General features: G+C 36.5%; 1 protein-coding gene and 1 non-coding gene across 2 annotated transcripts in view; both read left to right on the top strand.

Annotated features, from left to right (window-relative positions):
* GRIN3A (glutamate ionotropic receptor NMDA type subunit 3A) overlaps positions 1 to 17,815 on the top strand; it is a 214,829-nt gene that overhangs the window by 82,975 nt on the left and 114,039 nt on the right. Inside the window, exon 3 of the mRNA XM_049770011.1 lies at positions 8,288 to 9,335. Within this exon, the coding sequence (XP_049625968.1) occupies positions 8,288 to 9,335 (1,048 nt within the window). The remainder of the gene's footprint in view (positions 1 to 8,287; positions 9,336 to 17,815) is intronic.
* Positions 1,210 to 1,342, top strand: LOC126031406 (small nucleolar RNA SNORA51). The gene has a single exon (XR_007503294.1). It is a non-coding gene; the product is annotated as a small nucleolar RNA SNORA51 (small nucleolar RNA).

Raw genomic sequence — 17,815 nt, 5'->3', positions numbered from 1 at the left:
GATGAAAAAAGGTCTTGACAGATTAAGAAAAATGTTCCAAACCAGAGAGTTAGTATATGGGTTAATTTGCCTGCCATGCACAAGGTCAATGATGTTTCCTGCCCTGGCATCACATATAGTCCCACACCACCAGGTGTGACCCCTGAGCACTGCTGGGTATGGCCTAAACAGAAAGCAATAATAATTATAATAAATTACACATGAATTAAAATCAGCATGTGAAAGAAATATAGTTCAAATATTTGAAGTTGTGATAAAATTAGAAGGTTGTGTAAAGATAAGTCTTGGGTGTAAATTTTCTAAAAGACACAAGGTTATTCGAAGAGAATGTTTTGGGGATCTTCATAGTTAAAGAGAGGTGTGAAAAATATGAGGAATATGTAAGGAATATGTAAGTCTGAGTTTATTACATAGAAGTATATAAAATTAAATATATTTGAGTTTATGATAGTTCTCAGTGTAATTATTTCTGTGACTGCACTAAATGATCCCTGTGGTAAGCTTCATGTCAGGAGCTGGACCCTACCGTCCTCCACTATTTTGTCTCTGAGAATCATTACACAAATGTTTTTCATTTTTCTCAAAACCCATAGATGAGTGAGACCATTATGAATTTATCTCTCTCCCTCTGACTTATTTCACTTAGCATAATAGATTCCATATGCATCCATGTATAGGAAAATGTCATGACTTCATCTCTTCTGATGGCTGCATATGTACCATAGTCTCTTTAACCATTCATCTATAGGGGCATCTAGGCTGTTTCCAGAGTCTGACTATTGTAAACAATGCTGCAATGGATATAAGTGTGAGAAAGAGATTTTTGTATTGCATTTTTGTGTTCCTAAGATATATCCCTAGGAGTGGTATAGCTGGATCATATGGGAGCTCAACTTCCAGCTTTTGGAGAAATCTCCATATCGCTTTCCACAAAGGTTGACCAGACGGCATTCCCACCAGCAGTGAAGTGAATAAGAGTTCCTTTCTCTTCACATCCCCACCAGTCACTGCTTGTGACTGAATGAGGGAAGTAGAAAGCCTGTCTAGAGTACAGGCTGGTGTGGGTGGGGAGGAAGGACACTTGGGATGTTGGTCATGGGAATGTTGCACTGGTGAAAAGCTTATATATATATACATATATGTATATATACACACATATGTATATATATACATATATTAAAAAATCAAAAAGAAAAAAAGAAAAGATAAGGCCTCCCAATTCTTACCACAGACTGTGTTCTTTACATTGACTTATAGAAAGAGGAGGTACAGTAAATGCACCCCATATACACCTCAACCCAGGCCGTTTTGCCTGGTCTGTATTGTGAATTGGGGGACAAAAAGAAAAAAAAAGAAAAAAAATGAGCTTATGGCACATCCAAAAGTGTAGCACATTGGAGGATGTGCATTATTGCATTGAAAAAATTATTACATGATTGTTTATGAATCACAGGGAAAAAAGATTGACTTTCCAAACATCTGTGGGTCTCCCTTTAAAGTTTTTCTGTTTTTATTGCATTTTACAATACCATTAATGGAGTTTCATGAAGACAATGTTTTGATATATGTTGTGTTACTACTATTCAGCAGGCTTACACCAATACCCCGTGGTCCCGCCCACCCACCTTGGTAGACTCATTTACTGAGGCCAATTCTCTAGTCTCTTTAAATTCTTGTTTTCAGTGATGTGTGGGTAGTGGAGCTACAAGCAGTCTATTCGGGGCTTACTTCTGGCTCTCTGCTCAGGAATATGGAATGTGGTTCCAGGGATCACATTATGTTAGCCATATGCAAAGCAAGAGTCTTAACTCTCTACAATCTCTTCATTTCCCTTTTTTTTAAATTCTTAAACTTTGAATTTCTCCTACCAAAAAAAGAATAGAAAACCTTAAGAAAATTTCCCTTTGTCTGGACTTGAGAGATAGTACAGAGTTGGGCATTTGCATTGCATAGAGCCTGATCCAGTTCATTCAAAGCCTCCAAATATAGTGGACTCCAGAGTTCCACACGTAGCCCCTGAGTGCTGCTAGATGTGTCCCATCCCCTTACTCTCAAAATAATATTGCTATATCTGATACTAATATTTATATAATACTGATTTTTATATTTTTCTTTTATTATATCAGTAGTCGATAAATTTGAAGCAAAAATGAAGGTGGTTTATGTAAAATTGAATGTTTCTATATGTATGCATTTTTTTTAAAATTCAATGCAAAGGCACAAGAATTAGGTAGTGGTCGTAGTGGTGGTGATGATGTTAGGAGGGAAGATGAAAGAGAATGTCATAACAATAACAGCAAATGATTTTTTAATCAGGCAAAAGGAAAAAATCAAAATAACTTTTCATAGGCTAAAAAGTTTTATGAAGCTTTATGGAGGATGAGAAAAATCTATCACTCCTCAGGGGAGAAATTTTTTAATGATGAGATGATTTTGGTAAAGAAATTTAGGTCATTTTTCAAGATAGAGGAGAATGAGGATACAGATTGTTTTAATGATACAGTGAATGTTCCCAAAGGGCACTTTACAGAGCAAAATAGATATTCCCATATACAGATATGATTAATGGAAGACAACAACTGGAGATAAAGCAACGATAAGAAGGCAATTTTAAATGAAGTATAGAACAAGAGAAGTAGATATAGGACAGCTGATGGGGGGGGGGTGTCAAAGTAGAATTGGATGCTGAAGATATAGTAAAGCAGGTAGGGCAGTAACCTTGCATTTTACCTGGTTCCCCAAATCTTCCAGGAGTAATTCCTATGTGCAGAGCCAGAAATAACACCTGAGCATTGCCAGATGTGACCCCAAAAGAGAACAAAATAAAAATACCCAAGAATAGGGGACCGAGAGATAGCACAGTGGTAGGGCATTTGCCTTGCATGGGATGGACCTGGGTGCGATTCCTGGCATCCCATAGGGTCCCCCGTGCCTGCCAGGAGCGATTTCTGAGGACAGAGCCGTGAGTAACCCCTAAGCGCTGCCAGGTGTGGCCCCCCAAAAGAAATCAAAGAATATAGGATCATATAGGGTGCTTTCGATTGAATCCCAGTCAGGCTCATACAAGGTAAGTTCCTTACTCATTAACTTTCCTGTTCCTAGATTTTTGGCCATTTTATCATTTCTGCAAGCATCTAGAGCAGTTCCTAAGTGTCATAGTATTGTGAAGGGAATAAGGGATTGAATGGATGATGATGTGTTATTTTGTTTCATATTTCGTTCATTTTTTAAATGAGTAAGAAAATCATTTGATTAGTATGTCAAATTCTGTGTGCAAATGTGCTTTCTAAAATATATCTTAAATATATTAAGCACTGATCCTGCTTATACTGTGAACCATTTCAGAAACATTTTGTTACATAATTTTCAAAATTTACAATTTATCTCAGCTCCTAGGCAAATCAACACATTCTTAATTAGTGACTTAATTGGAAGCTTTTTACTAAAGTAATAAGTTACCTTAATGCAAATTAACTAATGAGCTTCATTCTTTCAGGCAGAGTGGTACCTTGGGATATTTGCTCATACAAAAAGAAAAACACAGTGTATGCCTAAAAGTTTTGTCCAGCACTTAGGGTTTGCGAGGTGCAGTGATAAACTAGATTCCCATACTTTGAGATTCAGTTCCTTTTTTATATCATGGCAAAGATATATTATTTGTCTATGTGGTCTCCTGGTTACTGTCTGTTCCTTCCTCTACATAAATATTTTACCTATTTCCAGATCGATATTACTTCTCGTGAAGGCTTCTGGTTTTATCATTACTCAGAAATCTTCATGGTTTTCCCTTTTAAATAAAATCCAATCTCATAAAGTGGATATTGTAGTCTTTTTGTAATCTAGTTAACATTCACTTTTTTATATTTTTTTCATCTTTTCCTATCTTGGTCTCCAAGAAGATTGTTGTGCGGATTAGCTTTTAACCATCTATGATACTTTCTAAGGTACCTTTTTGCCTTTCCTCTGAACATTTCTGAATCTAGAAAATTGATTTGATTTTATGTCTGGGGTAAAGCAGTCTTATGATCAGCTCAGGGTGTAGCAATAGCCTTGATCCCAGTAATGTAGACCTAAATATCTATTTTAAAATTTAAAAGATTAATTTGATCCTTTTTATATTCATATTGTTCAATAGATGTACATTGGGCTGATGTTCAATTCAAGTCTCTAGGTCTTATGTATATAACATTCCATCAATTTGGGTTTCAGACACCCTTTGTATGGTGAACTGTATGCATGTGAACTGAAAACAACTCTACATATGACCCTCTTTAAATCACTTTATTTTAAGACTATATACATTTTGATTATGTCATTCTCTACATTTCTATAGCTATTACTTTAGTTCTGACTGCCTGAGTCCTCTAATAAAATAAATGGAGAGAAAGGAAGCAAGAAAAGGAGGGAAGAAGCATTATTCCTTATTTGTGAGACTGCTCAGTCTTTCTTCCTTCAAAACCCTTTCCTATATTTCCAGTGGGATATTTCCTGGGTAGAAATAAGATGCTTTTATTTTTCACCACTGGAATTTTGTAATTTTGTAATATTTTCAAATTTTGAAAATTTCTGCAGCTTGCACACTGCTTTCTTTTGCATATGCATCTCCCTGGCTGACACCATGGGTTTCTTTCCTAGCTAATTGTAATTGCTTCAGAATTCAATTCTAATATCTCCTCACCTAAGAATCATTTTTTTTCACTGCTATAGTAAAATGTACAAATACCATTGTTCTCTGTTCCCAAGACACCCAAGTTTATTATGTCAGCTTAGAATTGCCTACTCATTGTACTTTCTCCCCTTTACTAGACTTTGAGCTCCATTTGGGGGGGGGGGGCACACCCAACAGTGTGCAGGAGTTATTCCTGGTTCTGCACTCAGAAATTGCTGCTGGCAGGTTGAGGGGACCATATGGGATGCTGCAGATCAAACCTGGGTCCATCCCACGTCAGCCACATGCAAGGCAAACACTCTATCGCTGTGCTATTGCTCCAGCCCCAGACTTTGAGCTCCTTGAAAACAATGAATTTCACTTCTGGAACTCTATCCTTAAGAACTATGCCACATCCCCTCCTCCTCGGTGGTGGGAATGTTACACTGGTGAAGGGGGGTGTTCTGTTTATGACTGAAGCCCAACTACAATTATGCTTGCAATCATGATGCTTAAATAAAGGTTTTATATATATATATAAAGAATTGTGCCACCTATTTGTATCAGTTTATCTTACCAATAAAAGTATTCTTCATAATTCGTTTTCTTGTTCATCCAGGGAAAGTCCAGAACAAAACTTAAAAAGAAATTGTAGAATTTTATTTCCTATATTTCAGCCAAAATAAGATTTCAACCTTTGATCTTTTAGCTTATAGAGCGAGCATTTAAGTCTTGTTGCTATTGTTGCTACAATATAAAGAAGACATAGAAAAAGTAACTATAATTAAAATCTCTCAATGACATTTTAACGTACCTACAAATTTACTTCAAAACTAAAAATAATTTACTAATTTTCTAATGATTTACTAATAATTTACTAATTTACTCTAAAACTGAAAATAAAATAGAAAAAATAATAATGGAAGTTCTCTGAGAACTATTATCCTGATATTTATTACATAGTAACGCAAACAGTAGAACTTCGGGTTTGGGAAAGTTGAAGGTATTTTGATATTAGATAATTTGCCTTTCTGTGACAAATGGATGCCCTAAGGATAACTAAGTATTGATCTCCAGTGATGACTGCTCATGAATATTATTTAATGCTGTTAATGAAAAATAGGTGTTCATGGAATGTATCAATATAATCTCAGAAAGATTTCTGAAGATTTTTGCATACTTTATGTGTGTTTTAAGGATGTTAATTATCTATTTACTGTGTGGTCATCTTTTCAGGTTCAATTTATTTAAAATTTTATAATTATGATTCAGCAGATATTCTTCAAATAATGAAGGTCTATTCTTTCTATTATTTTGCTTTCCTGGTTCCTAAATTGATCAAGAGACATTAACTTTGTTTACTACTAATCATTTTATTCCTGAGGCTATGTCAGCAAGTGTGTGTATGTTAACAAATCTACAGAAAGGCTATTTAGAAATACAATTATAGTCTCTCTTCCCTTATAGTTTCTAAGTAACTATTAATTGATTAATCTGTATATTTAATGATTTGACTCCCTACATCTCTAAAGAAGCAGAACTGTTTTAAGTCTAAGATAATTAAAGTTTCATTACTTGTAACAAAATGGAATTACTTTTAAGTATAGAGACCCACTAGAAATGTAACATGAATAATTACAAGTACATTCACTTTACCAAAATGAAGTTGCATTGCATTTAGTTATAATAGCATCTACCAAGGTGCCTTGCATATATACTGTAATGAAAAGTAATACATTCTTCATGCTTTCTCCTTTTTTCTACATCACTTTTATAGTAACATCACTTCTTATTATTTGTATTTGCCTTTTTAATTGCAGCAGGCAATAGCTGAACATGATTTGCTGAAAGCCTAAGTTTTATATCCTGATATTCTGTGATTTCTTAATAAATATCATTCCATTCTTTATTCCAATTGAATTATTTTTATTTGAAATGTGTTAAAAAAAACACTGAATGTCGGAGCCAGAGAGATAGCATGGAGGTAGAGCGTTTGCCTTCCATGCAGAAGGACGGTGGTTCGAATCCCGGCATCCCATGTGGTCCCCCGAGCCTGCCAGGCATGATTTCTGAGAGTAGAGCCAGGAGTAATCCCTGAACACTGCCGGGTGTGACCTCCAAAACAAACAAACAAACAAACAAAAAACAACACTGAATGTCATAATACAATAGTCAGTGTCTCCAACTAGAAATGTTCTAGTAAAAGACTTGAGGATTTTTTTATTTTAAAAAATGGGGGTGGGGTGGTGGAGCAAGCAGTATGGCTTTTGCCTTGCTTGTGGTAACTTAGGATGGACCGATATTCGGTCCTCCAGGGTCCCATATGGTTCCCCAAGCCAGGAAGGGAGGAAGGGAGGGGGGGAGGGAGGGAGGAAGGAAGGAAGGGAGGGGGGAGGGAGGAAGGAAGGAAGGAAGGAAGGAAGGAAGGAAGGAAGGAAGGAAGGAAGGAAGGAAGGAAGGAAGGAAGGAAGGAAGGAAGGAAGGAAGGAAGGAAGGAAGGAAGGAAGGAAGGAAGGAAGGAAGGAAGGAAGGAAAATCTCAAAAAACAATAAATAATAGCTATATATCTGGACTGTTTGTTATGCATAATGTGTGATAGTTGCTTTACATATGTAACTTCCAGTCATTAAAATGGAGGCAACATTATTTCCCCCATATTGCTAATGGCAAAACTGAAGATTTAGAGTTTACTAAATTAACCAAGGACAATGTCAGAAGGTGCTAGACAAATATTTAGACAGAGATGTTTCTTATATCAAACCCTGGCCTTTTATCCTGACATAAGATCTTAATTGAGAGTTCAGAGGTGTCACAAGTTTATAGAATACCTCCTGTTATTTTATATTCCCAGACTAAAAAAAGAGGATCTAACCAAATATTTTCCAGTCTCGACTATATTGGCAGATGCAGGACATTTCTCTGGTTCACAGGGTTACGGATCGTTATATTCCATTGGTAATTTTCCTTGCTTGGACTTCTGGCAGAAATGCTCTCTAGAGCCAGAGCCAATGTTTTTCTCTAAACACTTAGAAAGGGAAGGTTGCCTGAGGCTATCCTGAGAGTTTCAGGTCTATTTATCATCTTTTCCTTTGTTCCATGGATGATATCCAACATGCAGCTTTGACTGGCCTCATGGGGACAAAAATGGTGATTGTTTCCACTGTACTAAGAGAGATGTCGTTAACAAGATTTGACTCTTCTCAAAAATTATGAATGCATTCTAAACAATTATAAAAGTATATGCATCTTTATTGCATTTTCCTTGTACCAAGAAAAAAAATAACTTGTTAAAATTTAATTAAAATTAAATGTAGAAAATAGTAGAAATGACACATGTTAAAGATAGAAATCCCATTGCTTAGAAAGCTTTAAAATATGGAATTAAGAGTGTGCAACAGGAAGCAACAAATCGATTAGGAGTAAGACCTAGAGTCAAACACCAAGCTAGGGCATTAGACCATGGAAATGTTACTGCATTTTCTCAAGGAAATAAAACTCTGGGAAGTGTCCCGCATATTAGTTTCTACAAAAATTATAGATGATTTCTTTTCTAAAGAAAATAAGTTATTTTTGGTGTGAAAGATGAGCACTGCCTTAGCCTCACCTTTCTTTCTTTGTGCCTCTTCTTCTCTTTGTTAGGTTTCTAGCCAACACCACTTTCAGAGGCCTCAGTGGTTCCATCCGAGTAAAAGGTTCCACTATCATCAGCTCAGAAAATAATTTTTTCATCTGGAATCTACAACATAACCCCATGGGACAGCCAATGTGGACTCGCTTGGGTAGTTGGCAGGGAGGAAAGATTGTCATGGACTATGGAATATGGCCAGAGCAAGCCCAGAGGCACAAAACCCACTTCCAGCACTCAAGTAAGCTGCATCTAAGAGTGGTTACATTGATAGAACATCCATTTGTCTTCACACGGGAGGTTGATGATGAAGGCTTGTGCCCCGCTGGTCAACTCTGTCTAGACCCCTTAACTAATGACTCTACAATATTGGACAGCCTTTTTAGCAGCCTCCATAGCAGTAATGACACTGTGCCCATCCAATTCAAGAAGTGCTGTTATGGATATTGCATTGATCTGCTGGAAAAGCTAGCAGAAGACATGAACTTTGACTTTGACCTCTACATTGTTGGAGATGGAAAATATGGCGCTTGGAAAAATGGCCACTGGACTGGGCTGGTTGGTGATCTCCTGGGTGGATCAGCTCACATGGCAGTCACTTCCTTCAGCATTAATACCGCACGAAGCCAGGTGATAGATTTCACTAGTCCTTTTTTCTCCACAAGCTTGGGCATCTTAGTGAGGACACGAGACACAGCAGCTCCCATTGGAGCCTTCATGTGGCCACTCCATTGGACAATGTGGCTGGGGATTTTTGTGGCTCTGCACATCACTGCCATCTTCCTCACTCTCTATGAATGGAAGAGCCCCTTTGGTATGACTCCCAAAGGTCGGAATAGAAGTAAAGTCTTCTCCTTCTCTTCAGCCTTGAATGTCTGTTATGCCCTCTTGTTTGGTAGAACAGCAGCCATTAAACCCCCTAAGTGCTGGACTGGAAGATTTCTGATGAATCTTTGGGCCATTTTCTGTATGTTTTGCCTTTCCACATACACAGCCAACTTAGCTGCTGTCATGGTAGGTGAGAAGATCTATGAAGAGCTTTCTGGAATACATGACCCTAAGGTAATCCTTCTTTTATTCTCACTTTTCTTAATTGTCTGTTATAATTTAATATGTTGTAACTTATGCTATAATATGTCTTTATTCTTGCATCTAATAGGACAATATGTTCCATCATATTTAAAAAAGTACATTTTGATATAACAATCTTTGAATTCTCAGGTATCTGAGATGAGAGTATAACTCAAGTATTAAGAAAAGGATAAGATATATAATGGGCTAAAATATAAGATGATGAGTTCAATTTTATACATGGAATTTAAAAATAGAGTTTGGATATCCAGCTGAAGTCTAGATTGCATTTTCAAAGCCAGAGCTTAGGCATGAACTAAAGCTAGTGGGACTCCTGGGTGAAAAGTGACATTATTGAAGCTCTCAAGGAATATAAAGAAGGTGTTAAGGGTGGAAGTGCTGGGGAAAAGCAACAGCATAACTAACTCACCAGGTACTGATATATAGGACATGCTGAAAAGAAGGAAAGATCACAAGGAGATAAAAGTGCCCTACAGCAAAGTCATGCAGACCCTTGAACGCCACTCTGTAGACTAAAATTTAACTTTCTAAGATGAGTGCTGGTAGTGGGTTTTATGCCTCTGGGCTTGCTCTGGACACATTCCATAGTCCATGACAATCTAAAATTAACAATATACTACCTCCATGCTTCATTTCTTCCCAGTGCTTTTGAGATGGCAAAAGTTCATCAGTGACTAATTCAAAACATGAGAATTAAAGTTGAGGGTATGTGTGCATGCCTGCACACATGTGTGTCTATGTGTATACTTAATTTTGATAAAAATAGGGTTTTGTAGTTTGCCTTTTCTTCCTCCTCCCCCCATCCCATAGTTTGCCTTTTCTTAGTAATTTTCTACCTCTATTTTTATTTTACAAATTCACTTGATAGCATTTTGTTTCTGATTGTTAAAAACATTGTTTATAAAATAAACATTGTGAAAATAGAGGTTTCTGGTCTCCTGTGGGTCTATTGAAACATTTTATTTTCTGCTGTATAGGCAAAAATAGTCTAAATCTAAATGAGAAGTGATACAGATGGAATCTGAAGACTCTTCCACCCTTGCTCAAATCTTTCATCTTTTTGTTTCCCTTGGCTTGCTCAAATACTGTATATCAGCCCGGCTCCCATTGGACCAGGGGCCATTATCATCCCATTTTCCATAGTCCTATCTCAGTTATTAACTTAAGATTTTTTTTTGCACCACCACATTAATGCTTTTAATTGTCTGCCTTTTTCCCTTCTCAAACTCTTTTTATTTATTGTGAGATAATCTCCCATGTTTTCCATTATAAATATATTACCCAAATTTGATGATAATAATCCCCAGACTTCCTAGAAGTATTATTTAAGAAGAGTTATTCTAGAAATTTATATATCTATCTCTTTCTTAGGGCTCCATCTAACCAACCACCCCAATCTGCAACAAAAGGGATTCCCAATATTTCTTTCCTCATTTTCCTTAAAATAACTTCTCTATCACATATATTTTACTTCATGACATTTTTTATTGTTTATGTAACTATTTCATGCTCAAAATTTTACATTCACAGAAATTAGATCAATATTTTCATCTAAACACCCTAAATAAAATAGTTCTAAAGGAAATAAGTTTGGATAAAATCCTATTGTCTTTTTTAAGTCTATATATGTACACAGTCCATCAGTTGAGTGCTGACTGCACAATTATCTATAATTGAGATCTTAGATAACTGAGTAATGGCTCCTTTTTTCTTCTTGGTTATTATTGTTTAGCCTGCTGGCTATACATTTTGCACAATTAATAGCATTACTAAGAGTTAACTGTATAAACATTTGATCACCATTTCAGAGTTGAGATTCAATGGCTTCAACCAACCACTTTGAATCAAATAAAAAAATGCAAAAGCTATGCAGGGATTTATGATTCACTATGTGTGGCAGTCAGGCAGGTTGGAATACTATTTTTCTCTTAGGCTGTAAGGGGTTGGAGGGAAGAAATAATCTTGTTGCTGGCTGCTCCTACAGATAACCCTAAGGGAGAGAGATTGACCTGCTGTGCAAATGAAATTGAAGATGGTCTACCCTCAGTTAGCTGAACTATTTTTGCTGAAGTAATTTATTTTACACTATAAGTAATATATGTAGCTTCTCACAGGCTCCCACCAACTCTTCTTGGAAACAAGCACCAGGCTTCAAAGCCGGTATTCTCTTGAAGCATGCAACCATGAAAGTAAGAATTTATGACTGATATATTTAATAGAGCTTATCTGGAAATTTCTATGACATAAAACTAGCTCTACTCATTATAGGCAATGTAGAAAATAGAGAAAAGTAGACAGATGGAAGCAAGCACCCATTGCTTCATTATGTGAAGTAATTTCTTTTTGGCATTTTGGAGATGATGGACAGATAGGTGGATAGAAATTGCAATGTTATTTTTAAGCAGTGATGTTTTCATCTGAGCCTATGATCTAAGGAATAGCTATAGTGTTCTTAGGACATTCTAGCCATTGATATCTGATTTTATGAAATATAAGACAAGATAAGAAAATCACTTCATAAATTTAAGGTATACTGAAAAATAAATGGAAGCTCCACTTTTCACAGGACAAATTGGCTGAAAGGATCATCATTCACAACAAGCTACTTGTTGGTTATTAAGAACTTTTCTTAATTTTTCCTTTTCCAGTTTCTTACATAAAATTCTACCTTTGCTTTAGCTTTATGTGTCTGACCTATGTATTTTAAAGTGTCTTTGAGTTAAAAGGAAGCTAATGTCATTTTTGTATAAGCTTACGGTGCAGCTGCTTTAGAGAAATATTCCTAGTAAACATTCAAGTAAATACAAAATGTAAATAGATCTGCTATGAGGGCAAGAACAAACTTTAACCAAAAATATTAAAGGCAATGATACTTGCACTCACTTTCTCGCAGGAAATTATAAGCATTTGCTTCAAATAATAAAAAGCTTTATTGATACTCCTATAACAGCATGTGGCTGACTAATAAAAAACATAATTCCTATAATAAAATCTGATCTTGAAGAAGGGAGGACTGTCAAAATGCCAAGACAAATAAGACACTGAAAATGAAGTTTGAACTGAAGGGAAAGAAAATGGAAGTACACCTAAGTTCATTCATTCTTTCATTCACAAAATGTCAGCAATTTCAATTCTGAACACCAGGCTGAATGGCTGGAAATTTAGTAGTGAGAGAAATAGACCATATCCTTGCAGTAAGTACGGTAACAGAAATAAATCAAAGGAGCAACTAATTTAGCTAATGAATGATACCACGAGAAATTACTCTAAAGGAAAATACATCAGAACCCTCATTGGAGAGATCCTCATTGGAGATCTAATTTGACTGGAACATTAGAGAAGAACTCCCCTAAGCAAAGAAACTTTACCAAAATTTGAATATGAATAAGTTAAGCAGAAAATGGAAGGGCTGTTCAGAGAGGAGTCATCAGAGTGATGTGGCTACATGCTCAGAATATACAGGTCTTCTGAGGGAAAGGTATTTTACGACTTCTCCATCATGACCTACAAGATCAGAAAACCAGAAAAAGTGAAACAAGAATGGGATCTAGGAAGCCAGGGATTTAGCTCGGTGATATAGCATGTGCTTCACTTGTCTTAGTGTCTGGATTTAATTCCAGGCACCCAACAAGCCAACAACAAAACCAGAAACTGACGGGTAACAAGGTACTGTTTTGATGAACTATCTACATAGAAAAATTCTCAAAAGAAAAGAAAACCTGGGGAGGGAGCGATAGCGCAACGGTAGGACGTCTGCCTTTCACTTTGCTGATCCAAAACGGACCTCAGTTTGATCCCCGCGTCCCATATGGTCCCCCAACCCAGGAGCGATTTTTGAGCGCATAGCCAAGAGTAACCCTTGAGCGTCACCAGGTGAAACCCAAAAACCAAAAAAAGAAAGAATAGAAAAATAAACAAAGAAAACCTAAATAACACTGTAGTTTAGAAGAAATGCTCTTTTCACAATCTTCATGTATAGCTAGACTGGGAAAGAACAGCAGGAGAAATATTCCATTCACTCTCACAACAAAAATTTATAGTGGAACAGCAACATATTCTCTAAAAAAAAACTTCAGTAAACTAAAATAATTTTAACGAAAAAGTACAAAAGATTGCTTGGATGAGAGCATAAAATGGAAAAAGGGTACTTAACAAATATTTTGGGGAAAACTAGATTACAGAGAATAAAACTGATCACAACCTCACATGCACAAAATTTAACTCAATGGATTAAAGTTTCAGATATTAAACCCCAAAATAAAAATACTTTGAAGAAGATATAGGTAAAATAATTCCATAATATCAGTTTCTATGAAATGAAAAATAAACAAATGGGATTACATGCAACTAATATTCATCTAAACAGCAAGTGAAACTATTATTTAAATAAAAAGATATCCTACTAAATAAGAGAAAACACACATTTGTACACCATATTTTTTGTAAACCATACATTTTACATTGAATTAATAGCCAAGGTATTTGAGAAACTCACAAAATATAATAATGTAAAACAACAACTTTAAAAAGAAATGGGGAGGGGAAGAATGAATTCAATCCTCAGCTGAATTCCCCAATTATGCATATGTACCCTGAACACAAATATAGTCCACAATTTCCCCAAAAAAATCATAGAAAAATTAAGTACATATTTCCTCAAAGAAGATTTGCAGACAGCTGGTTAGTAGGCACATGAAAAAAACGCTTAGCATTACAGATTACCAGGTAAATGCAAAATAAATACAAGAATAATTATGAGAATGGCCTACATTAAAAATACCAGGGGCCAGAGAGACAGCACAGCAGAAGGCATTTGCCTTGCATGCAGTGGACCCCGGAGGGACTAGGTTCGATTCCTAGGATCCCATATGGTCCCCCAGCCTGCCAGGGGCAATTTCTGAGAGCAGAGCCAGGAATAACCTCTGAGCACTGCAGGGTATGGCCAACAACCAACCAGTCAATAAATAAATAAAGTTAAAAAATTCCAGAAGCTTACATAGTTGCAGGGATGTAGTAAAAAAGAAACTTGGAGGTCGGAGTGATAGCACTGCCTTAAATGCAGCTGACTCAGATTTAATCCCTTTATTCCATATGGTGCCCCCTGAGCCTGTCTGGTGATTTCTGAATGCAGAGCGAGGACTAACTCCTGAGCACCACTAGGTGTGGTCCAAAAACAAACAAACAAACAAACAAACAACAAAAAGAAAGAAACTTTCACATTGAATGGTAATTCAAGTCAATTCAGCTACTCATATAGTAGGGATATCTCAATATATCCAAAATATAGTTACAATAATATCCAACAGTGGATACCAGAAAAATCCTATGTCTACTATCGATCCACAGAACACAGAAACAATAGCTCAAGGGGCCAGAGTGATAGCCCAGCAGTAGGGCATTGCCTTTCACAGGGCTGATCCAGAATGGACCTTGGTTCCATCCCCGGAGTCCCATATGGTCCACCAAGCCAGGAGCAATTTCTGAGCACATAGCCAGGAATAATCCATGAGAGTCACTGGGTGTGGCCAAAAACAAAAAAATATTAGCTCAAAAGATGTATTTATGCACCCATTTTTACTGTAGTATAATTTGTAAAAATTAAGATATGGAAGCAGCTAATGGACAAATGATAGATGAGTAGATAAAGGAATTGTGGTGTATAATAAAGAAGTACTTAGTCATGTTAAAAGACAAAATCTTATCATAACAAAGATGAAACTGTAGAAATTGATACTAAGTGAAAAATGTCAAGAGAAAGACAAATCCCAGAAAATCTTTTTCTTTGTAATTTTATTAATAATAGGATTTCATGTATATCACTATTTGACAGCACACCATCCCCATGTGTCTTCTTTCTATTACAATTGTCCTGGTTCCTGTTTACCCTCCTCCCTTCATCTCTTCTTTGTGGTAAGCTTCCTACTCAAGATTTCTTGTTTCTTTTGCCTGTGGGTATTTATTATTCACCTATTTTGTTTCTTTCTTTATTTTATTTTGTTTTATTTTATTTTATGTTATTTTTGGTGTTTTGGGTCACACCCGGCAGCACTCAAGGGTTACTCCTGGCTCTATGCTCAGAAATCGCTCCAGGCAGGCCCTGGGGCCATATAGGATGCGAGGATTTGAACCACTGTCCTTATGCATGCAAGGCAAACACCCTACCTCCATACTATGTCTCCGGCCCCCCTATTTTGTTTGTTTATATCTCACATATGAGAGTTTGTTCTTTGTCTCTCCCTTTCATTCTGATTAATTTCACTCAAAATAATACTTTCCAGTTTCATACGCATAACAGCAAATTGCAAAATTTCCTATTTCTTAAATCGTCAGTCTTCTTCCTCCTCCACTTCCTCCTCCTTCTTCTTCTCCTCCTTCTCCTCTTTCTTTTCCTCCTCCTCCTCCTCTTCTTCTTCTTCTTCCTCTTCTTTATTTCTTCCTCTTATTCTCTTCCTCCGCCTCTCCCGTCTTCCTCTCCTCCTTCTCTTCTTCCTCTGCTCATCTTCTTTTTATTATATTTTCTTCTCCTTTATCTGATTCTCCTTTTTATTTTCCTCTTCCTTTTCCCCCATCTCCTCTTCTCCTCTCCATCTCCTCCACCCCCTCCTCCTTCATCTTTTTCTCCTCCTCCTATTCTTTTTCTTTTTCTCTTCCTCCTTTTCCTCCTCCTATTCCCTTACTCCTCGTCCTGCTTCTTCCTTCCACCTCCTTTCCTTCCTCTTCCTCCTCCTTTTTATTCTTATTCATTTATTCGTTGTCATCTTTTCTCCTCCTCCTCTTCCTCATTTTCTCTTCTTCAGCTTCTTTGGCCTCTTCTTCCTCTTCTTTCTTCTCCTCTTTTTTTCTCTGTCTTTTCCTTTATTCTGCTTAGTCACTGTGGTTTACAATATTTTTTGAAATAATATTATGAATATCAAGCTCCATTCCTTGAGCTGCACAGTCAACAAGATATCTAGACACAGAGGTCTGATTTTACCATCCAAGACAAATCAGAAGTCTTCCATACACCACGAAAGCAACAAGGGGAGAGTAAATGATCATGCAAGGAGTCTAGAGTTAATCCCATGACAGTATACTTCAGGGGTGGAGAAACCCTGTATCTCCTAAGCCAAGGGAATTCCCTCTATAATATCCCCAATAGTTACTGTGCCTATGCAGGGGGAAAAAAAAGGGGGGGGGGGGAAGCACAAAACAATCATTTTTCAAAATATTGATTGATTGATTGATCTATTTTTGACGTCTTTATTTTGGTGTAGAGATTGAAGTTGATGTCTCCAATATTATTTTATTTTATCTTATCTTTCTCTTTCTTTTTGCACTCTGGCATGAGTTGATTTCAGAACCGAGACTGTTGTGTGGTGCTTGTCTTTATTGCTATGGTGCTCACTGGATATTTAATTTGATATTTCTTTCTGTATTGTGGTGGTATTTCAATTGCCTTTTTCACATCATCTCTCAAACTGAGGTTGGAAGCCTTGGGACTCCACCCATTTTCAGCGTATTTGAATTCTTTTTTTTCTCTTATTTTGTACCCCAATCTATTGCTTTTCTTTCCTTCAAACAAAACCACATACCTCGATTTATCTAGCTCTGCCTCTTAAATAGAGGGGGAAACAAGGGAGGGTTCCAGGACCAAACAGATATTGATCACTAATAGTAAGCCAGACAAAGAGGGGTCCACCTACTCTAGCAGCCCGGGGGGTGATGGTGGGGTATATGGGTTGTACAAAGGAAACTGGGACAGGGGTAGGACATATTTGGTGATGGGTTTTCCCCTGATTCAATATTAATAAGTACCTAAAATACTGCTGTGAAAGATATGTAAGCCATTATGAAAAAAATTTTGTGTTTTAATCAGAAACTTTCTTTGACTTACATGTATTATTATATTATATTATATTATATTATATTAATTAGATTATATGTTGTGTTACTATATTATGTTATGTTAGTTTACCTCATGTTAATCAATTTTGTTTCTTGAATAATAAATTCTTACAATAAAAATAATGTTATGAATATCATATATCTCCCTTCAGCACCCAGTTCTCATTCAGAGTAATTATTTCCAACTATCATTGTCATAGTGATCTATTTTCTGCCCTAACTGCACACTCCCACTCTTTGTGGTAAGATTTCTACCATAGATTTGTCCTCTTGGCCCATATCTCTGTTGTCATTGGGTATTATTACTATACTATCTTTTTTTATATTCCATAAATGAGTGCAACCACTTTGTGTCTATCCCACTCCCTATGGCTCATTTCACTCAGCATACTACTCTCTGTATCTACCCAAGTATAAGCATATTTCATGACTTAATTTTTCCATTTGGTAGATGTACCATAGATTCTTTACCCACTGTCAATTCTCAGGCATATTGGTTGTTTTTAGATTCTGGCTATTGTGAATAGTGCTGCAATGAACATAGCAGTGCAGATGACTTTTCAAGC

The sequence above is a fragment of the Suncus etruscus genome, chromosome 1 (genome assembly GCF_024139225.1).
Source record: "Suncus etruscus isolate mSunEtr1 chromosome 1, mSunEtr1.pri.cur, whole genome shotgun sequence".
NCBI classification, from domain to species: domain Eukaryota; kingdom Metazoa; phylum Chordata; class Mammalia; order Eulipotyphla; family Soricidae; genus Suncus; species Suncus etruscus.
The sequence above is the reverse complement of the archived record's forward strand: the minus strand, read 5'-3'. Positions and strand labels throughout refer to the sequence as shown.